Source organism: Brienomyrus brachyistius, chromosome 6 (genome assembly GCF_023856365.1).
Source record: "Brienomyrus brachyistius isolate T26 chromosome 6, BBRACH_0.4, whole genome shotgun sequence".
Lineage (NCBI taxonomy): Eukaryota > Metazoa > Chordata > Actinopteri > Osteoglossiformes > Mormyridae > Brienomyrus > Brienomyrus brachyistius.
This window is the reverse complement of record NC_064538.1, coordinates 6,840,713-6,863,585: the sequence shown is the minus strand read 5'-3', so window position 1 is coordinate 6,863,585 and position 22,873 is coordinate 6,840,713. Positions and strand designations below refer to the sequence as shown.

Genomic DNA, 22,873 nt, shown 5'->3' with positions numbered 1-22,873 from the left:
TAACACAAGTGAAATACTGATCTCATGTTTGCTCATTATTAATGAATTGTGACACATATTTTATCTCAAGTATCAACTATATTTGTTCATGATTTTTACTTCGGTAGGAACTGAATTATTACTAAGTATTTGTGCCCCGCCAAGTAAAGTGTTACTGGTCTGTCTTTCAAAATTAAAGAGCAAATGACAGGAATGGAAACTTGCCAGTTATATACACTCAGACCTAAATGGTGACCTGCAGTTTCAAAACAACCATTTTCACAGAAACCATTTCTCATTGCTGCTCTAGTGCAGAAATTGGAATATATACAGTATATCTAATGAGCATATACAGATCTTTTCCTGTCTCCCACCTTTAAGCCAACTCAGGTGTCTCTGTATTTCCAGCCGCCGTATACCCCCCCGCCCCTCAATCCTCTATCATCCCCCCCCCCCCCCCCCCCGCCCTCCCCAGAGTGGGCACAGCAGAGACCACAGTGGACATTGAACTCCACACTCTGTCAGGTGTGGGACTTCACCCGTAAGATGCAGGTGGCAGCTCATTTACAGGCGTAAATCTGGCCCGGAATGCTCCGTCAATCGCTGCTGGTGCTCTCTCGAGTCCAGGACCTGCAGTACCACGTCCGCTGGGAGGTCCGGAGCACTGTTCATCAGATTTGTGGCAAACAATGGCTCGATCTTCTCCGCAGCAAAGAAACGGGAAAGAATAATAAGCATGCAGTCGCTTAGAGGAACACAGTGGAGCAACGCCGCCCCATTTTACCCGAAACAAAAATACCTGCAGCTTAACTGAGCACTTCCCACACTTTGGCCTTTTCTTCCATACACACCATTTTTTAACTTTGGTGATAAATTTGACTTTTTATATACACCACGATAAAAAGCATCTGCCCCCATCTCATTTTGGAGAATATTTTTAAAAGGGCATCTGAGGGAATACATTAAACAAAAGGTTGAAAACAAGCAAAAAAACATTTTATGCCATGCATTCCTCCTCTGAGAAAAAGTACCCGCCCTCTCAACCCTAAATAAACTTCTGCAACAACTGCAAATAAGCCTCCGATAGTTCCTAAACACTCCGGCACAGCACAGTGAAGGTACGCTCACAACTACATGCAGAACCACCTCCACAACTGCAGAGCTGCGGGTTTAAATTACTTGTCTGGGTTCTTGCTAGATCTCGGTTGACGATAGCACTGAACTATGCTGATTTGAAACTTTAATATCTTTGTCCTTGACCCTGCTGATGTATGTTTCAGAACAGTTTCTGGCTGCATTAGCTATCTGCACACGGATGGCCTGACATTGCCCTGCACAGCTGGTGTCTGGCAGAGTGACACCAACTATTCCAGGTCCTGATGCAGCTACGCTACAGCAAACTATGACACAGTCACAGCACACTTAACCCCTGCTTGATGCTTCTGACTGTTCAATCCTGCGGCTGATTTCCATCCAAGCTATAAAAAAAAAGCTCCACCTATGACCCATCATCGTTAAACCTGCATTTGAGGCACCTTCTGGCATGGGCATTGTTTTCCATTACCCTGTTCTACATTGCACTCCATTTCTGTCCATACCTTTCTGACACTGAAGTCATGGTAACTGAATTCTTCCAGGGCGAATGCGGTGCCCAGATGTCATTCTAGAATTCTTTGCAACTTCTTGGATGATTTTTAAGTTGCCGTTGGAAAGGTTTTGGGTAACACTTAAGGCCATCTTATTAGTAATTTATAACCATGTTCATAATGCATTATAATGCATTCATAAACCATTATTAACATGACTATAAATTTTTGTCAAAGGACACAGTTTTTATTATCGCCATATTTATTATGCATTATGAATGCTTTTTGAAGCTCATATCTATAATGCCCTATAGATGCCTTTATAATGCAGTAGAAAGGATCCGCAATGCTTATACCAATCATTATAATGCATTATAAAGGTGTATATTATGCATTACGAATGAGAGCTTCATAAAGAATTCATAATGCATAATGCACATGGCTATACTGTGTTATGCCTTTTGATATATATTTATAGCCATGTTTATAATGATTCATGAACGCATTATTATTTGTCATAAATGTGTTTATAAATGACTAAAAACATGGCCTTAAGTAAAGTGTTACCAGGTTTTGGCAGTGCAGCAATCTGCAGGAAGAGCTGCTACTATCTTAAACTTGTGCCTTTTGGACAATAAGTCTCCAACCGTGGATTAATGAAGCCTCGGAGTCTGACTAATGGCTATGTAACCCTTTCCAGGCAAACAGGCTTCAGTTTTCACCAGAGGTCTTCAGGAATTTCTTTTGATCATGGCATGAAGTGCCTCTAAACTGTATGTGCTGACAACTTCACCCTAATGGTAAGGACTGAATTTCTGAGAGTCATCCTGGACAGGCCTGACCCCATTCCGGCCTGGTAGTTTGCCAAAGTATTAAGGTATCTGGGTCTAATTGCTCCCCTCTTCGGGTCGAGTTGTCTAGGGGGACAATAATTTTTTCAGATGTCAAGACTGAATTTTATTACTTTACACACCAGATAAGTGAACAAAGCACATATTTATTCTTCCAACTTTTTTACTAAAACGCGACACGAAGGCCGACGCAAAAACAAAAATGCCTTAAGTGGTTTTAGGGGAAAATCCTTCAGGATACTGTAATTTCAACCTTGCTGAGTGTTTTTTTATAAAACAAGATTTTAAGTCAATTAAATGTCATTCAAGGCAAAAATAATTTAATTAAAGAAAATAAAACATTAGAACATTATATGGGTATCCATATGGTTGCACCTGTAGCCAGAAAATAAGGTCATTTTTTTATTCTAAGCATATAATCCCAAAATTTATGTGATGAACTGAAAGTGTGCTGGGCCACTCGAACTGCCGTGCAGCTGGAATGACTGGGATCTCCCAAAAAAATCCCTCAGATCACATGCAGTTATTCCTTATACTTATGCTCTAAATCTAGCATGAAAAATAACACCATTAACAGCAGATGTGAAATACACTTCCCCTAAAACTTCACAGCCCTCCTAAAACCCAAACTGTCCTACGCAGTCACACAGAGACGAGATGATGGAGGACGTCCCTCCCCAGAGATAAAGGGGAGAAACAACAATTTCGAGAGAAACTTATTCTATAAGTAACGGAGACACTCACTTCCGCAGTAATGAGCTTCTTGGCCTTGCTCTCTACAGGTTCAGGGTATTCTTCTCCAAAGCACAGGTCAATCCTGAATTTAGGCTTGGGTCCAGCCCTCTGCAGGAACAGCCTCAACTCTGGGGATGGACAGAAAGGACAAGAAAAGGGATTCTATGATTCCCTTTGAAAAGGTTTTCCCAGAATTAGTGGTTTGTATCTGTGATGAAAAGTATCGATTTTTCTTGTAAGAGTAAGATGTTTCATACTTGTTGCTTAGCTGGCCGTCTCTTTGGATACTGAATGGCCCCGTTTGCCTTGTGTCAGCATTCCTAACACTAAGATCTGATCTGTTTAGATTGATACCTTGGAGGAAGACGTATACATCCAGAACTTTGCAGGTTTTCTCCCGCTCCAGCTTGTTGGGCCGGTCCTGATGCTGGGCCAGCGGACCGCCCCAGTACACACGGCCTTGGCAGAAGCGCTTGATGAAGACCCCATCCTGGGTGACCCACACCCGCACACCACGCTGCAGGTGAGGCAGCAGACGCGCCATGACCTCACAGACGGCGCCCGTGGCCCGCGCAATCCCTGGAAGGGGGAAGCGGAGCTGCTCTACAGCCCTCGGGCCAAACACATGCCCATCCTCTGCGGGCACAGCACCGTGCAAGATCCAGCAGCCCCTCGGTGTGCTGGTGGTGAAGTCCTGGACCATCTGCCCTTGGTAGAAGAGACACACTCGCAACCGAAACTCTGAAAAGAAAAAAAACAACAACAGGCATGAATAATACACCCACAATGTGAGGGTCATCTCCTGTTCCACACTGTGTCCCTTCCTTGTTTGGCCAGCAGGCGCTGCTGTTCATCCTGTCCCTCTTGCTGTCAGTCTTTGCGTTTTCCAGAGCTCCCTGTTTGACGCATGGCTCAGTTTGTTGAGCATGTGGTTATCTATGAACTCCTACGCCTCGAGTTTGAAGCCTGTCTCCTCTGTTTTTGTAGATTTTGTTCCCTCGTGTTTCAGTTGTATCAGTTTTCTAGTCTCTGTGTTTTCATTTTTATTCGATTTTGGTTTTTGCCCTTGTGCCCTTGATTGTGTTTTTACCGGTCAGTTTTCCCCATTGTTAGATTCTGTTTTCATAGTTTGTTGTTTTAGTTTATTAGCTTCACCTGTTACCTGCCCTTGTGTGTTTTCCTGATTGCTCGTTGTCCTGCGCCCTCCCCAATTGGTTACTTGTCTGCCTCACTCCTGCTTGTCATCACCCCATTCAGTTTTTGCATTTAAGGTCCTGCCTGAGTTTAGTCCCCAGTGGTTCGTTGTTTGTTGAAGTTTTGCTGTAGATGTATGTATTCTGATGTTCTGTTATCTGTAGCCGACCTGCCCTTTGTTGCCCTGACCTGTTTGAAAATGAGTTTTTGCTTATCCCTTTTAGTTCTGACCCCTCAAGGTCTGTTTTTGTTTGCAGTGTTTTCTGTTTTGTTAAATAAACCTTAGTGGATTAATTTCTAAAGAATCGATTTATAAAGAGTTTTCATCAAGTGAAATACTACGGACAGAGGTAGAGGTTTACTCATGCTGGAGGAACACACCTGATATATGAATCACTTCTTGGCTGGAGAAGGGCACGAACGGACGGGTCACACCAGGGCCCGGCTCCCCCAACATGGACCATGAGCATGACACCCCCCTAGCATCCATACCTGTTACGACACAGCCAGCCATCATTCCCAGAACCTCCATACTTCACAACAGTGCTTAAGAAGAGTGGGTTTCTTTCACAACTCTGAGATGTTATTTTCTGTGGAGGGCTGAGGCTGAGCTTCATGTCAGGAGGGGCCAATTTTAACTATTTATTTTCATGGCCCATGAACAATATGAAAAGACTGTCGTTTTTACAATATACAGTCAGGTCCATAAATACTGGGACATCGACACAATTCTAATCTTTTTGGCTCTATACACCACCTCAATGGATTTGAAATGGAATGAACAAGATGTGCTTTAACTGCAGACTTTCAGCTTTAATTTGAGGGTATTTACATACAAATCAGGTGAACGGTGTAGGAATTACAGCAGTTTGTATATCTGCCACCCACTTTTTAAGGGACCAAAAGTAATGGGACAAATTAACAATCATAAATCAAACTTTCACTTTTTAATACTTGGTTGCAAATCCTTTGCAGTCAATTACAGCCTGAAGTCCGGAATGCACAGGCATCATCAAACGCTGGGTTACATCCCTAGTGATGCTCTGCCAGGCCTCTACTGCAACTGTCTTCTGTTCCTGTTTGTTCTTGGGGCATTTCCCCTTCAGTTTTGTCTTTAGCAAGTGAAATACACGCTCAATCGGATTCAGTTCAGGTGATTGACTTGGCCATTGCATAATATTCCACTTCTTTGCCTTAAAAAACTCTTTGGTTGCTTTCGCAGTATGTTTCAGGTCATTGTCCATCTGCACTATGAAGCACCGTCCAATGAGTTCTGAAGCATTTGGCTGAATATGAGCAGATAATATTGCCCGAAACACTTCAGAATTCATCCTGCTGCTTTTGTCAGCAGGCACATCATCAATAAATACAAGGGAACCAGTTCCAGTGGCAGCCATACATGCCCACGCCATGACACTACCACCACCATACTTCACTGATGATGTGGTATGTTTTGGATCGTGAGCAGTTCCTTTCCTTCTCCATACTCTTCTCTTCCCATCACTCTGGTACAAGTTGATCTTTGTCTCATCTGTCCATAGGATGTTGTTCCAGAACTGTAAAGGCTTTTTTAGATGTTGTTTGGCAAACTCTAATCTGGCCTTCCTGTTTTTGAGGCTCACCAATGGTTTACATCTTTAGTTGAACCCTCTGTATTCACTCTGGTGAAGTCTTCTCTTGATTGTTGACCTTGACACACATACACCTACTTCCTGGAGAGTGTTCTTGATCTGGCCAACTGTTCTGAAGGGGTTTTTCTTCACCAGGGAAAGATTTCTTCGGTCATCCACCACAGTTGTTTTCCGTGGTCTTGCAACTCTTTTGGTGTTGCTGAGCTCACCGGTGCGATCTTTCTTTTTAAGAATGTTCCAAACAGTTGATTTGGCTACACCTAATGTATTTGCTATCTCTCTGATGGGTTTGTTTTTATTTTTCAGCCTAATGATGGCTTGCTTCACTGATAGTGATAGGTCTTTGCATCTCATATTGAGAGTTGACAGCAACGGATTCCAAATGCAAATAGCACACTTGAAATGAACTCTAGACCTTTTATCTGCTCCTTGTAAATTAGATAATGAGGGAATGACACACACTTGGCCATGGAACAGCTGAGCAGCCAATTGTCCCATTATTTTTGGTCCCTTAAAAAGTGGGTGGCAGATATACAAACTGCTGTAATTCCTACACCGTTCACCTGATTTGTATGTAAGTACCCTCAAATTAAAGCTGAAAGTCTGCAGTTAAAGCACATCTTGTTCGTTTCATTTCAAATCCATTGTGGTGGTGTATAGAGCCAAAAAGATTAGAATTGTGTCGATGTCCCAGTATTTATGGACCTGACTGTACTTATTGCTAATTCAAGGACAGATTTGTGGGGAATAAAATCTATTCAACTTCATAAAATTTTACCTACAACCATACTCCTTTCTTCCCATTTTAAAAATCGAGTGGACCTGTGAAATTAGGGGCTGGCTTTTTCACAGGTCTGATCTAACCCTAAGAAACCGAGCAGGGCCGAATGGACCCCCAGACCTGCAGGATGCTGGGGCAGATGAACAGGGCCTGTCTTCCCTTCCCAGCCTCGGTCCTCGGCCTGCACTGGAGAAACACACTACAGAGACGGAGAAATATGATTTGAAACACTAGTCGAGGACAATATAGTTGAAGCTGGTATGGAGAAGCAAGGGTTAGAAGATGTAGGCAGCATGAAAGGCCAAGACTCAGATATGACTAGACACGGCCAAGAAGAAGCTCTGTTGTTATACACTCGGGAAAAGTACCAAATCTAATTATTCTGATAAATCACCCAGCCATACATGCTAGCATCAGATAAGCAAATAAATACTAAGAAGCCTCTGAATCCAAAGTATCCCAGGTTCCAGTTCTGAGAGTTAAACCACTCTTTTTCTATTATAAAATGGACCATACTTTGGCACTAACAAATATTTAGTTGCATAAATAAGTGCTAAATTGCGCATTAAATCAGTCAGACATGGTACAACACTGTGGACGAAGACGACTGCAGAAAAATCCAGAATAATTAGCGATATGAGTATAAGATGGGAAGTTCAGGAGAGAGTGCCTATACCTCCAGGTGGCGTTTGGCCAGCGCTCTGATTGGTGTGCTTGGCGAACAGATATCAAAGGTTACCCGCTTCCCTGGATTCTCTGAGGACAGAAAACCATGAAGCTGGTAAGATGCTTTGCGTGTCCCTCTGGTTTGCCTTGTGACCCAGACGCTGATCTTCCTCCACACCTGCAGCCATACCTTGGTCAGTCTGGATCTTGTACACTTTGTAGGGCTCACTGATGTCCAGCTGGCTGCGTTCTGGCACCTCCACAAAGTCGCTGCTCTTGTTGAGAGCACAACGTAGTCGCGTCTTCCACACCGAAGGATCAGCCTTGTCCTCGCCTTCGTGATACTTGCCCTTGTACACAGCCCATGCCTAAGAGAGAATAAAATAGATACATAAAACTATATATGAACATATCTTACATTGTATATTATGTTACACATATATAGATTTTGTTTTGCAATATATGTTTTTAAGTAAACACTTAATTTGAAAATTAGCAGATCTGCATCTATATATGAAGAGCTACCTATTATATGCCACCATAATTTCCAGCTACTGAAAATATATTGACGGACATGAACCTGTAGCCCGTCTGCATTCAGTGTTATCTTACCTTGAAAAGTGCCGCGTCTTCATTTTGCTTATAGTCCTGTTTTGCTGCATGCTTCCAAGGAATTCGAAACATATTTTTCTCGTAATTTTCCCAACAAAGTCCCGAATACATTCCGCTCTCAATCTGAGCGATAATCCATTCTCGCAGACGCATTGTCTTTCTCTTGTCTTCCATCTTTTAACTACAAAGCTAGTACTGTTTTATAGGTGAGGGTGGTATTACATACAGTAGTCAGATCAAATCAGTCTGTTCTTAAATGACAGTGACCAACTCTCAGTAATTGTTCTTCGCTACACTACAAACAAAGAACTCTTTTCACTTAAGAGCACTGCTTCTAAAACCGTTTTTCTGTCTTAAAATTATCATTTTAATGCGCATGAACTTTGGGGCAAGCATGCATAAGATACTGAAATACCCGAAGTACTCAAATAACGCCTCAGTAAAATATTGTATTATACTGGGTGCAAAAATAGGCTTAAATCTATACACACGTTGTGAATTGAAAGCTACACGCTCTCGATTTCCTATTTCCTACTTATGACAGCTAATCGGTTTCGCGAAACTTCCCTTTTTGGAAACTATTAGTTAACAATAACGATTACGAGCTGCAATAAGTAAGAATGTATAATCAGCGTTTAGTAACGCAATAAGAGTTTTATGATATAGTTTGGAACAGTTATCTTAAAAGTAAAATATAATAAATACAATTTTAACTGCAGATATCGGGTAACTTGCGGTTTTCTTGAGATCCGCAATTCAGTCGTGCATGTAAAAATACGTAATAACCTATGCTTTCTTAAAGTTGCAGGTTTGCAGCTATTTTATTGCAGTATATAAAACTGATTTATGATACAGCAAAAGACTGTATGAAAATGCGGAAATGCTTTATATGGTCTATCTGGTTTCATTGTGATACACAGAAGCACAGTACATAAATTTACTAGTCCTTGTTTTAATTTCGATTATACGCTTGTTAAAGGCAATGTTTTCATTAATATCTAGTGACGCTCCTGTGATAAAACATACTTTATTGGTCCCAGAGGAAAATCTCGTACATTCAGCAGCAACACATACAGACACACAGCACGCACATAGAGACTTACAGCATGCACATATATTAATTTAATCATTTATGCTGGTATTTATTTTATCTTTACGCTAGTATTTATATATTCTACTTCCTACAATCAGTGAGTGCTGCTAGAGATTTTGGACACTGGGCCCCCAGCCCAGACCAATCCAATTATATTCCAAACGTTTTAGGGCCCCTATCATTCAGGGGTCTTTGGAATCATCCTAACTTTCCCCCTGTGCCCCTGCCTATTATAATGCTAAAAGGTAAAGCTAAAAGCTAAATACACTAAAATCCAGGTGAGATGTCTATATAATTTAAGATACAATAATTAGCATGTTTTTAATGTAGCTAAACTTTACTTCCAGTAATAGGTAATTCAACAGTTAGGTCACATGTGGTGTACTGCACCGCTGATGGGGAACTCTTCACCCAAGCCTTTCACTCACTAGTTCACTCGTTATAGCAACATGACAATAAAAGTGATTTGTTTTGATTTCCTGAAATTCACTATTTGATTAAGGAACTTTTGGTAATGTATATTAAAACGATTAATGTATGTTAGGTTCTTAAGGTATACTTACGTGATGCTTAAAAATGTTCTTTGTATGTATTATAAAGGTACTGCGAAGATGCAGTTAATGTAATGCGTTACCAAACTTTGTTCTGTTGAACAGACTGTTTCAGCATTGATTTGTTTGTGTTGCTACAGTAATACTTCGGTGGAGTTTTGACCATATTGGTGGAAGTTGAAGTTTAAACTAGGCAGAGCAACTTCACCATCTCAACTACTGCTTATTTTGTTCCTTCTTTCATCAGAGAAGTATTAACGGCTCTCCGCAAATTAAAGACCTTGGCATTCCTGAAATGGCTTATGTTACTAGTAGATTAAAGGTCAAATTATCATACAATTCATACATCTGAATCAACAAAACAAAGACCATACTATTGACTCGCAAAGATAACATATGGACCGCATTTCCCATAAAGCTCCATGGCGTGGTATGACATAAGAAGGTTTGTGTCTCCTTGGGTGAGTTGACTTCATTAACATTCCACTGATGTCAGAGAAGACACTTGTTTTCGGTCATATGAAACAGCATGTTTTGATGTAGAAGAGTCTGTTGTGCTTAAATAGTTTTGCTTCTTTGCTAAACATGACAGATGGTTAAAGCAGTAGCCACTGCTGTAAAGTATTTAGCTAATTTAGGGCACTGAAGTACCCAAACTATTTGCTAAATTGAGCTGGTCATGGCTTGCCACTAACTGTAATATTCTGAGTTGGATACCTGAGACTCTAATCTCTGAGGCATTCAAGCTTCACAAGACAGGACAACAACCAAAACTCTGCAATACCGAGCTGGAGGGTAGAAGGACTGTAAGTCTACTCAAGCACATGAAATGAGATATTCATATATCTGTTTTCTACATTTTAGTATTAAATGGACTTACAGGTATAGACGCAGCGTAGAGCATTTCACACCTTGTTTTGATTAGGCGTCGTTAGCTAGTGATGGCTCCCATGAAGTAAATATTTGCTTAGTGATTTTTGTAGAAATCAGACCCTGTAGAAACTGGAATAGATTCTGAAGGTTTTACAACAGGATTTAATGGGTGTTGTCCTACAATATGAAAGTGAAATTAAAACCCATATTTTTTGCAAAGCAAATGAAAATGACTGATACAGTGATGATAATCAAGATGCAGGAAACTGAAATTAGCTTAATAGAATATTATGAACCAAACGCATTAAAATGCAAATTTCTCTGTTGTGGTGGCTTTGTTTCATTGGAGGAAAATCTAGTGCGGCGGGTTGCTGCTTGGTGGTGAAGAAAACCAAGCTGTAGTGCCGATGCGGGCTGTGACAGCGGTGTGGGACTTACTGTTGAATGGGGAGGGGGGGGATTTCCATTCGCGGAAATCACTTTATTGTTGTAGACAGCCCCCTCTCAAGAAACACCAAAAAATCTAACACATTAGACTCTTCCATCTCCTGCTTCAGCACCCCCCTACACTCATTTGCATCCCTTGCATGATTTCTTACCCCCTTTTATTAATTAGAATTTTTGACAGTTTGTCAAGTGGGTGGAAAATTTTGAAAAATGTAGATGACCATAATATTTCTTTGTACATTTGAACTTATATACATGTGCCTCATCTACATTTGGAATTTACTCATACGTGACATTTTTAAAAGATCAACATTAACTTAATAAAACTTGGTATAAGGTTGCGATGGCCTCATCTTGCATACTTTTCTAGCCATAGCTGTTTTGTGAATCACTTCAGCACTTTCAGTGAAAAGGGGAATTACCAGGGGTGATGTGATACGTCTCAGACTCGGGGGTTTTGTGTGGGGTTTCGCTGTTCAGCTCTCCATTACACATGGTCTCCTACGCACATAAGCCACACGTACAACTTCTCTCTTGACCATTTTCTCTTGTCTGTTATATAAAACTGGCGAAACAAATAGGCCAGGAAAATGAAAGTGCGACCTGGACACACACAAACACACACACACACAAGCATGCACCCACGCGCATACAGACACACACTGAGACACACAGACACACACACACATAGCCAAAACCCATATGTTAAAATGTGTCCTTTTTCTTTTGGTACTGTGATGTTTCTTCTAGTTGAAGTCTGGGTAACTGGTGACACCCTCTGGCATTGAATAGACATTTTCTGGAGAAAGAAGGCATGGCATCAACCCTTAGGCCTGATGAAGACCCCTGCGTGTGCATTCAGAACATATGCAGTTAGCTGCAAAATAAGCAGGTCGATTATTCACCTGCCAAAAGGGGGCAGAGTTTCCTTTTATTTTAAGTTTGCTCGGTTCCAGTTCAGAATCTTTTTTTAAGCACTTGGCATAGTTTGTCACCAAACTTGATATTTAATATGTTAATGATATTTAATATGTTTTCATGTATTTAAATTGCAAGCTAATTAACTCCATTCGATATTTCGCAGTATATCCAGTGCAGGGTCGCGGTTAGCTTGGAGCGACCCCAAGAAACACTGGACAAAACAAGGTGCACCTACGACCACAGGACACAAACAACCCTGATGGATATTTCGAGAGACGACTCTATGAATATTTGAACAGTGGACAGGAAGGGAAGTACCCGGGAGACACCCACATGAACATGGGGAGAAAATGCAGATTCCATTGCACACACATTGTGGGCAGAAGTCAGCCAACGAACCTGGAGGTGTGCGAGAACAATTCTACCCACGGAGCCATCGTGTCGCTTCGTTAATTAATATGTTTTGTATAAGTACCACAGGACTACATCTCGCGAAGACCTGGGTGGAGAGCCCTGCCATAGTGTTATAAACTAAAAAGAATCCTCAACAAACTAAAGATGTGTGTGACCTCTGTTTTAAGGATGAAGATCCAATAAAAAAAAGAATATGGTTCATTGTAAAATTGTTATTCACTGCACTTGTTTTACTTTGATACTTTCACTTCTAATACGTGAATGTCACAACCCATTAATATTTTCACGGTGACTGAGAAATAGCTATTAATCTACTTGTCTGCAAACCTCATCATGCATTTTATATATAAAAAATAACATAGGGCCTACAATTTCCATACAGAAAAATTACACTTTAAAAAACAAACTTGCCCGGAACGCTGTGAAACAGCTGGTTAGGTTGTTGCGGAACAGGCCGCTGTAATGAATCTGTGTGCTTGGGAGTCCGAAGCACCGGATACACAAACGCACACCGTCTCTTAACCGTAGCACCTGGACCCTGGATGCTTGGGGCAGATATTGTTCTTCTGTAAAGCAAACCTGTGTTATTAGTTTGGTGAAGAGCTGGGAATGATTGGTTTCGATGGAATAAATACACTCTTGAAAGTCTCGGGCTAGCCACGTCCTGGTAAACAGCATTCCATCCTGCTGTGTGGATGGAATGTAGGCTCATATTGCAGGCAAACCTTTAGTTAACTACACAGAGGTCAATGTACAAATCTTTGAACGAAAGAATCCCCACTTGGTAGTCCCTCCCTTTTTGTTCTGTTACGGTGTTGAGGGGGAAAGGAACAGAATAAGTTTGCATTTAAGCAGGCTGAGGCATTCAAGAGACATTAATGAGCACCCCCTGTTTCCAGTGACATAACAACTGGGAACAGGACATAAAACATAGCCATAGTCCAGTTTTGTTGCAGGAATGAGGCTGTGTAGCGGCACATTAACTTAGGACTATATTACCATTAACCCTGTTAGCCCTTGACCTGCAACTAAATGTTTCACGAAGCATGGGGTCTCCTAGGAACTCCTGGAGGGACCTGGACGGAATGGAAGCCTGTCCTGTTCCTGTTCTTGGCCGCACGCTCTGCACACGGCAGGCCCTGACCCCACTGCAACACATGTTCCGTGTTTTTCAGTCTGCGGGTGGCAAAGCTCGCTAATACAAACCAGCCTGCAATAAACAGGATGTTATAGAGGAGCTTAGAACATGCCTGGACAGAGCAGTGCTCTCCCCCACTTGCCTCCAAGCCCTCTAGGTGTTATGGTTGCTCTGGGCTGCCGTCTCACAGTTCCACTCTCCATTATAGGCTCGGTGCTGCAGTCTGACTACATCCTTGAATACGCAACCTGACCACACCATCATACTCCCCCCCCCCCCCCCCACCGGAGATCCCCACCCCCCCCATTTCAAGCCAGGGTCTCTCCGCCATTTGACTGTCCCCATTCACAGAATTTCTGTTACCTCCCCCCTGCCCACTGCAGTGCCCACCTCAGGTCTTCCTGTACCTTCTATACCTCAGTCATTTCCTTAATTATCCTTTCTCTCTCCCTCTCTCTCCTCCTTTTTGTCCGCTGTTCCTTAGGTTTCACTAACCCTCTTGTTTCAGTCAGAAACACAGAAGGCACAGATGTAAATAAGCTTGTCGTGTCCAAAACATCTAGCCCATAGAACTACAGTCTGGATATCATATATAAGATAGAACTGCACGGAGTCTGGGATTATCTTCTCTCACCCTAGTCTGCCTGATTTTTCTTCTCCTCCTCCAGCATGTGTTTCTCTCAAGAAGCTGTCAAGAATTTAGTGGTATGTAATGTGCAGCACACAATGTCTTTGCATGAAAGGCAGTTAAAAATCTGAAGAAATAACAGCCCTCATTTCTCCTACTTGTGTGTGTGGCTTATGTATATATTACAATGTGGGGACCTCCTGTTTGTGTGTGCCGTGCAAGTTTTTGTAATTATTACATTGTGGGGACTAGATTTCCCCACAATGCGATAAAAACCTGCACATTTTCACCTTGCGGGGACATTGTTTCGGGCCCCACAGAGATAACCTCAAATTTTACAAAAATTTGCGAAAGCAATAAAAAAAAAAGAAGAATGCAAAAAGTCTTATATTTCATTTGGTGGTTTTCCCCATAGAAATGAATGGACTGTCCCAACAAAAACAGGAATGCATGTGTGTGTGTGCGTGTGTGTGTGTGTGTGCATGTGTGTGTGTGTGCGTGTGTGTGTACTGTTCCCTCCACACAAACTTTAGACACATAAAAAAATATAGACACATAAAAAAAACACCTGTGTCATTATTGTACTTGCTCACAGTGGAATACTGAGCTGAATAAAATAAATCCACAAAACAGGATGTTTCATCCTTATTTATTGAAGTACCTCTTGCACTAAAATGTTGAAGGAAGACAAGCGTTTGGAATGTTACACTCATAACATGGTCTCAATAAATATTTCTCTTCAATAGGATAAGTGGGATCTTTACAGCAGAGCGAAAATAAAATCCTGAAATGACCTGACATAAATATCGGAAACTACTGGTTTTGACAAAAATCTGAATTGTTCCATTTCCAGTTTTCTTTAAGTCTGAAAGGGTTTTTTTTTTTTTGCAAATACTGAAATGCTATTAGTCATTACAATCTCAAGACATAACTAAGACTTCATCACTTCCTCAAAGTCAACCCCAAGCTTCCTACTTCAGAGCAATTTCAGATAATCTGATATTTAAAGTTGCAGAGAATCCCACAACATCATCGCTGTTTTAAAAACCAAGACCCATAACAAAACCATTGGTTTTAATCATTTTTCTTTTTTTTTTTTGGTAAATGTTCACAGAATGCAAACTGACACCAAGTGGTAAGCTGTATGTGACACACAATATGTTGCAACACTATTTTTATTAGCCATTGTCCTAGGAAGCATAAACCATTTTGATTAAATAAGTGTATCAGCACTACATGAACTGGATATGTTTAAAAAAAATTAAAATAAAACACAGGAAAACAAACATTTCAGTACGAAGTGTAATGCCGATGATATTACCTTCCCCTTCATGTCTTGATCTGCAAATAAATACATTTTCTCTGTATTTAAGAACTATTTACAAAATATTGTACAAGAGGTTAAACTACTGTTCCACCTGGCCTTTTAGTCACTGAAATCAGGAAAAAAAACACACTAAGGTAACAGAAAAATGCTGACCAAAACAAGAGTCTCATGGCTGTCTATCATTATACAATCATGTCTTTAAACATTTCGTACACAGTAGAAAGCACAGGGAGAAAGAGTATGACTTCGATTCGTGTCTCAATATATCTGGAGGTATGGAGTGGAGGAGGGCGAAAGACTTTCATGTGTATTTTAAGCATGGAAACTTCAGCTGGATGACTGAAATAGAAATGAAATGGAAAAACAGTAAATTCAACATAAAGAGACGTGTATCCCGCTTTCTCCTGTATGCCTTGTGATTTCTGTCCTCTACTTCGTGTCTGGCACTGGGACCATAAACAATTCCGATATGTTTCTGATTCTTATCATCTCCTCCAGCAATGGGTCAATCAACAAGGTGACACATAGACTCTCCCACTAGGTATGTCTCTGTCTCCTAATAGGCAGGTAGCACATTCATCCATAGCATCCACACAGGGTTGCGTGTAAGTGAATTCCATCTTAAGCGTCGTCGTGAGAAGGCTTCCTTGCGCAGGTCTTTCAGCGCATATCGGTTAGCATCCTTTGGCCCAAATGAATCCAGTTTCTCTTTGGGGTGACACGATGCGATGGTCTCTGCTATCCATAGGGGGACTTTCTTTCAAAATGTGTAGGATGTAAAAAAAAAAAAAAAAAAAAAAAAAGGATGGAAATGTGTTCTTGTGACCGTGTTGGTTTGTGAGAACAAAAAGGGAGGCAGATTAGCTGGACAGCCTGGCAGGTAGATGAGAGTCGTCGAGACTTGCGTGTGTGAAGGCGTCCATTTCCTTTACCTCTCTGCCAGCCCAACCTTCTAAAGAAGTGTGCTCTGCGGGTGGAGGGGGGGGGGGGGTCAATGGCAGCCGCAGGCCCGCACCACCATGTTGCGGTATTTCTTCAGGATGACGTTAGAGCTGTCGTCAAAGTAGAGTACAGAGATGGCATGGAGCTGAGTAGGAGCACAGCAAGGCTTGGGTACAGTCTCCGGATTTATGAAGTGGACCTGAAGAAGAAATACATAGGAAGGGAAAAAATATAATAAAACTGTGGTGCAGTATTCCGGGTATTTGCCTTAAGGCAAGCAAGAGAAGCAGCCTTCAAAAAGCTTTTAATTCCTTCAATAAAGATTTGAATGCATAACTATCCCAAGTGCAGGATATGTCTGTACTATCTGTAGGAGATCTATTAAGGAATTTAACTTATATATATATAAACACTACAACTGATGCCATTTGTGAAAATTATACTATATGATCAGCTAGAGTTTAAACCACACATTCTTTAATAGCCACACATTCCTCCCAGAAGCAGTATTCAGACAACAAACAGCACTGAAGTAAAAAATTGGCCTTGCTCTTAAAATTACCAGTTTAATAAAAAAAATGTAGCAAATGGGCCATGAAATTCCACAATACTGTTACCTGCCATCATATCTGTGAGTCGTACTCAAACTAAGAATTATCCAGTCAAAGCTTTTTCAAATTAATCAGTGTTATATAATTCTCATAAAGAAAAAAGAATCAGAGTGATTAAAAGCAATGCAGGGCTTTCTTTTATCACCCGTTCCTTACCAGTGTCTGCACAATGGCGTGATTGGTGGCATTCATGTAGGAGTTGAGAGGAAAGGCACATTCCCCCTCGCAGTAGTAAGCAGCATAACCCTCTGGTGCAATAATCCAGTCCTGAGATTTAAAAGCACTACAGTGAACCTTCACCATGTGACAAGGTGCATTCAAAGCCAATCCAAGTCTATTACGAAGCACAAAATGCCACTGCTGTTCAGTCCTGCCCTCTGAATGCCATCCGAATACAGATTACCTTGTCTCAGCTGAAATAAGCTTCCAGAAACAAGAAAGTTATTCCACACTTTTGTGAATGAACTTAAAATCATTTGAATGTGTTAATTCTTTAGAAGCATTATATTAATGCAGTTGCCTGCATTTACATTTCAGTCCATTATGAAGGTGTATATTAAAAACACAGCATCTTTTTGGCTATGATATTATTTTACTGAAGCGTCAATTATGTATATTTCCGGAATGACGACTGTTAGGTGAGATATGGAAGGGTCAAGGAGAGAATGGGAGAAGCAGAATGAGGAAATGAAGATTATGAAGAGGAACAGGGAGCGTGAGTAAAATACCTGCCACCCCAGATCTCTGAAGCTGACGTAGAGTTCATGTTTCTTGCAGGCCTGTTTCTGATCAGCACTGCTATTCTCTGGAAGGTAAAACAGAGAGAGAAGGGGGGGGGGCAGGTAAACAGTATGCGGAAAGAGGAAAGACATACAGTGGTGCATCCAAAGATGATGTGCATCTGCTTACAAGCATAAATATAATTGTCATAATTAACACTGTATTCGCTACTGGAATTTTCCATTATCAGACCATGATGCTAAGGTTTCTGTTCAAAGTACATGGAGACCAAAAGGTATACTTTGAGGCACAGATCTTTATAAAGCATCTGCTTAAATCATCAACAGTCCTCAGTTCTCCCATTATAGTGCAACAGCTTTGGCTGAATTTTATTCAAATCAATTTTAGTTTGCCCCTTTGATACAGAATAACACTACGTACTGCTTAAAAGTTAATGAAGCAGAGGAGCTCAAATTACCAATCAGTCGTATGTGCTGGTACCCATCCTCTGTAACACAGTACAAGACAAGGGAACACACTGAACAGGATGCAAGTCAATTACATACATTCACACAAGCACACACATGCAATCACCAGTTTAGAAACAACTAATCTTGGAATGCTGGGAGAAACCTATGCAAACATGGGAATAACATGTAAAAACCATAAAGCCAGAGTTGGAGATGGGATTTGACTGGATGCACGAGGCTCCAGCCCACTGAGACATCACCCCCACACCACACCACAGTCTAATGGTGTCCATTCTGAAAATCTCTCATTTTCCTGTTTTCTTACAATGCAACCCAGAGGAACTCTGTAGGTGGTTAAGCAAATATTTTTCATGAATTCTGTTTCATATTAACGTTTACAAACATTCGTATTTCACTATTTGTATTGTAAACACCAAAATTATTGCCAAAAATTTCAGATACTTGGCTCTTGTTAGCTAGCAGCTTGGTGCTGACACGTTACAGCTTGGACCTGACACATTGCAGCTTGGACCTGACACATTACAGCTTGGACCTGACACATTACAGCTTGGACCTGACACATTGCAGCTCGGTACTGACACATTACAGCTTGGACCTGACACATTACAGCTCGGTGCTGACACATTACAGCTTGGACCTCACAAATTACAGCTTGGACCTGACACATTACAGCTTGGACCTGACACATTGCAGCTCGGTACTGAAACATTACAGCTTGGACCTGACACATTACAGCTTGGACCTGACACATTACAGCTTGGACCTGACACATTGCAGCTCGGTGCTGACACATTACAGCTTGGACCTCACAAATTACAGTTTGCACCTGACACATTACAGCTTGGACCTGACACATTGCAGCTCGGTGCTGACACATTACAGCTCGGTGCTGACACATTGCAGCTTGGACCTGACACACTGCAGCTCGGTGCTGACACATTACAGCTTGGACCTGACACATTGCAGCTCGGTGCTGACACATTACAGCTCAGTGCTGACACACTACAGCTTGGACCTGACACACTGCAGCTCGGTGCTGACACATTACAGCTTGGACCTGACACATTACAGCTTGGATCTGACACATTACAGCTTGGACCTGACACGTTACAGCTTGGACCTGACACATTGCAGCTCGGTGGTGACACATTACAGCTTGGACCTGACACGTTACAGCTTGGACCTGACACGTTGCAGCTTGGACCTGCCACACTGCAGCTCGGTGCTGACACATTACAGCTTGGACCTGACACGTTACAGCTTGGACCTGACACATTACAGCTCGGTGCTGACACATTACAGCTTGGCCCTGACACATTGCAGCTTGGAACTGACACATTACAGCTCGGTGCTGACACATTGCAGCTTGGACCTGACACATTACAGCTTGGACCTGACACATTGCAGCTTGGACCTGACACATTACAGCTCGGTGCTGACACGTTACAGCTTGGACCTGACACATTACAGCTCGGTGCTGACACATTGCAGCTTGGACCTGACACATTACAGCTCGGTGCTGACACACTGCAGCTCGGTGCTGACACATTACAGCTTGGACCTGACACATTACAGCTCGGTGCTGACACGTTACAGCTTGGACCTGACACACTGCAGCTCGGTGCTGACACATTACAGCTTGGACCTGACACATTACAGCTCGGTGCTGACACATTACAGCTTGGACCTGACACATTGCAGCTTGGACCTGACACATTACAGCTCGGTGCTGACACACTGCAGCTCGGTGCTGACACATTGCAGCTTGGACATGACACATTACAGCTTGGCCCTGACACATTACAGCTTGGACCTGACACATTACAGCTCGGTGCTGACACGTTACAGCTTGGACCTGACACATTACAGCTCGGTGCTGACACATTACAGCTTGGACCTGACACATTGCAGCTCGGTGCTGACACATTACAGCTCGGCGCTGACACATTGCAGCTTGGACCTGACACACTGCAGCTCGGTGCTGACACATTACAGCTTGGACCTGACACATTGCAGCTCGGTGCTGACACATTACAGCTCAGTGCTGACACACTACAGCTTGGACCTGACACACTGCAGCTCGGTGCTGACACATTACAGCTTGGACCTGACACATTACAGCTTGGATCTGACACATTACAGCTTGGACCTGACACGTTACAGCTTGGACCTGACACATTGCAGCTCGGTGCTGACACATTACAGCTTGGACCTGACACGTTACAGCTTGGACCTGACACGTTGCAGCTTGGACCTGACACATTACAGCTCGGTGCTGACACATTGCAGCTTGGACCTGACACATTACAGCTTGGACCTGACACATTGCAGCTTGGACCTGACACATTACAGCTCGGTGCTGACACGTTACAGCTTGGACCTGACACATTGCAGCTTGGACCTGACACATTACAGCTCGGTGCTGACACACTGCAGCTCGGTGCTGACACATTACAGCTTGGACCTGACACATTACAGCTCGGTGCTGACACGTTACAGCTTGGACCTGACACACTGCAGCTCGGTGCTGACACATTACAGCTTGGACCTGACACATTGCAGCTTGGACCTGACACATTACAGCTCGGTGCTGACACACTGCAGCTTGGACCTGACACATTGCAGCTTGGACCTGACACATTACAGCTCGGTGCTGACACACTGCAGCTCGGTGCTGACACATTGCAGCTTGGACCTGACACATTACAGCTTGGCCCTGACACATTACAGCTTGGACCTGACACATTACAGCTCGGTGCTGACACATTACAGCTTGGACCTGACACATTACAGCTCGGTGCTGACACATTGCAGCTTGGACCTGACACACTACAGCTCGGTGCTGACACACTGCAGCTCGGTGCTGACACACTGCAGCTCGGTGCTGACACATTACAGCTCGGTGCTGACACATTACAGCTCGGTACTGACACATTACAGCTTGGACCTGACACATTACAGCTTGGACCTGACACATTACAGCTTGGACCTGACACATTGCAGCTCGGTGCTGACACATTGCAGCTCGGTACTGACACATTACAGCTTGGACCTGACACGTTACAGCTTGGACCTGACACATTACAGCTTGGACCTGACACATTACAGCTCGTTGCTGACATATTACAGCTCGGTGCTGACACATTACAGTTTGGTGTACAGCTCATTACAGCTCAGTGCTGACACATTACAGCTTGGACCTGACACATTACAGCTCAGTAGTGACACATTACAGTTTGGATGTGACACATTACAGCTCAGTAGTGACACATTACAGTTTGGACGTGACACGTTACAGCTCGGTGCTGTCACATTGCAGCTTGGAGCTGACATTACTGACATATACAGGATTCTGTCACATCTCGCAGAGCTCAGTGAGAAATTCTTGTCTTGTGTTATGAAAAATCAAAAATAAAAGTTGATGAATGTTAGAAGTTGACAGGTTACAGCTTGGTGCTGACACATTACCGCTGATATATTACAGTTTGGACCTGACATGTTATAGCTTAGACATGACACATTACAGCTTGGAGCTGACATGTTACAGCTTGGTGTTCGTACATTACAGCTCAGTAGTGACACATTACAGCTTGGAGCTGACACGTTACAGGTCGGTGTGGCTTATAGCCGTAAACTTTGCTGAGTGGTTGACCACAAGCAGCGGCGCTAACTTGAAAGATACGTGGAAGTGCCAGGAAAAGAGATGGAAGTAGCGAAGCAAAAACTCCATCGATGGAATTATTTTGTACCTCAATTACTTTAAATACATGAATGCATACCTTTTTTCCTTGTATCTCCATATTTCTGTCTCAAAAATTCAAGTCAATAATCAATATACTTCTGTCTAATATACGCGCCGCCAGTGACACTCGCCAGCACGGGATAACCTTTTTTATCCTGCGGAAAACGAAAGATCGTTCTACGCCCTGCTTCTGTCTCTCCTGTTCTCTCTCCCTACTGAGAGGTAAGACATATGATTAACAGGTGTGGCTCATTAGAGGCAAACTAGGCAGAGAGAACAGGCACGGAAGTTGGGCATGACAGATCGATCTGTTGGCTGCATTTAATAATAAACTATAAACATGTTGCAGGTCATATAAATGAACTATAAATAAAAGTTGCTGTTCCATTTTAATTGCGTTTGATCCCCCCCATGATGAACAAAACGACTTGTTCATCCTCCTTTGTTTTGAGGTGGCGACGTAGTTTCGTTTGAAATTACATATGCGAAGTTTAACCTATAAGCTTTTGCGTCACTCATGCTTATTTAGCATAAAGGTCACAGTTCCTGTTGTGCGGTGGGAAAGTGATAGATGGAAGTGGCCAGGAACTACAAAATTTCCCACTTGTGAAGGCTCAGGAACTCGGAATCAAAAACTAGGTTCCTGAACTTCAATGGGAAAGTGCCTATAGAAACAACAAGACCTTCATTATTGGAAATGCTTAGACACTGGCTGTGTCTGAATTCAGGGGTTACATCCTTCTAAAGCTGCATTCTAAGACTGAATGTATCATAATAGAACGACAAGGCTGTCCTATTTCAAAGGCTCCTTCAAATGCGGTCTAGAAATTCATCTTTCTTTTGCCAAGTCGTGAAAGATCCACCCAATGGATCCTTCGCAGCCCAAAATTCATTGTGCATAGGTAATGTGGGCGTGTCCTGGCTAGGTGAGGCTAAGCTG

At 42.4% G+C, this 22,873-nt stretch overlaps 3 protein-coding genes across 3 annotated transcripts in view; all 3 read right to left on the bottom strand.

The window, feature by feature from the left end:
• Nucleotides 1–455: 455 nt before the first annotated feature.
• On the bottom strand, nucleotides 456–8,893 carry irf10 (interferon regulatory factor 10). Its single transcript, XM_049018523.1, has 8 exons — nucleotides 8,036–8,893; nucleotides 7,614–7,791; nucleotides 7,434–7,513; nucleotides 6,878–6,956; nucleotides 4,727–4,837; nucleotides 3,506–3,892; nucleotides 3,161–3,279; nucleotides 456–678 (listed from the first exon to the last, which is right to left on the bottom strand). The coding sequence occupies exons 1-8, from the start codon at nucleotides 8,207–8,209 to the stop codon at nucleotides 544–546; spliced, it is 1,263 nt and encodes a 420-aa protein (XP_048874480.1). The 5' UTR covers nucleotides 8,210–8,893; the 3' UTR covers nucleotides 456–543.
• Nucleotides 8,894–14,735: 5,842 nt separating this feature from the next.
• bmp7b (bone morphogenetic protein 7b) overlaps nucleotides 14,736–22,873 on the bottom strand; it is a 30,301-nt gene continuing 22,163 nt past the window's right edge. Inside the window, exons 5-7 of the mRNA XM_049018547.1 lie at nucleotides 17,709–17,785; nucleotides 17,137–17,247; nucleotides 14,736–16,568 (exon numbers count right to left, since the gene is read on the bottom strand). Of these exons, the coding sequence (XP_048874504.1) occupies nucleotides 16,419–16,568; nucleotides 17,137–17,247; nucleotides 17,709–17,785 (338 nt within the window). The 3' untranslated portion in view covers nucleotides 14,736–16,418. The remainder of the gene's footprint in view (nucleotides 16,569–17,136; nucleotides 17,248–17,708; nucleotides 17,786–22,873) is intronic.
• On the bottom strand, nucleotides 17,729–22,744 carry LOC125745538 (SUMO-interacting motif-containing protein 1-like). Its single transcript, XM_049018518.1, has 5 exons — nucleotides 21,244–22,744; nucleotides 20,404–20,445; nucleotides 19,354–19,899; nucleotides 19,207–19,311; nucleotides 17,729–18,828 (listed from the first exon to the last, which is right to left on the bottom strand). The coding sequence occupies exons 1-5, from the start codon at nucleotides 21,334–21,336 to the stop codon at nucleotides 18,643–18,645; spliced, it is 972 nt and encodes a 323-aa protein (XP_048874475.1). The 5' UTR covers nucleotides 21,337–22,744; the 3' UTR covers nucleotides 17,729–18,642.

Bases quoted from the DNA above. Each gene is read 5' to 3' on its own strand.
- LOC125745538 (XM_049018518.1), bottom strand. From the start codon at position 21,336: ATGTGTCAGCACCGAGCTGTAATATGTCAGCAACGAGCTGTAATGTGT. The intron at 19,900-20,403 runs GTCCAAGCTGTA...GTAATGTGTCAG, and splicing joins TCCAAGCTGTAACGTGTCAG to GTCCAAGCTGCAATGTGTCA. The intron at 19,312-19,353 runs GTCCAAGCTGTA...GCAATGTGTCAG, and splicing joins TCCAAGCTGTAACGTGTCAG to GTCCAAGCTGTAACGTGTCA.
- irf10 (XM_049018523.1), bottom strand. From the start codon at position 8,209: ATGGAAGACAAGAGAAAGACAATGCGTCTGCGAGAATGGATTATCGCT. The intron at 6,957-7,433 runs GTATAGGCACTC...CCGTCTCTGTAG, and splicing joins TGGCCAAACGCCACCTGGAG to TGTGTTTCTCCAGTGCAGGC. The intron at 4,838-6,877 runs GTCTGGGGGTCC...GTGTCGTAACAG, and splicing joins TCTGCCCCAGCATCCTGCAG to GTATGGATGCTAGGGGGGTG.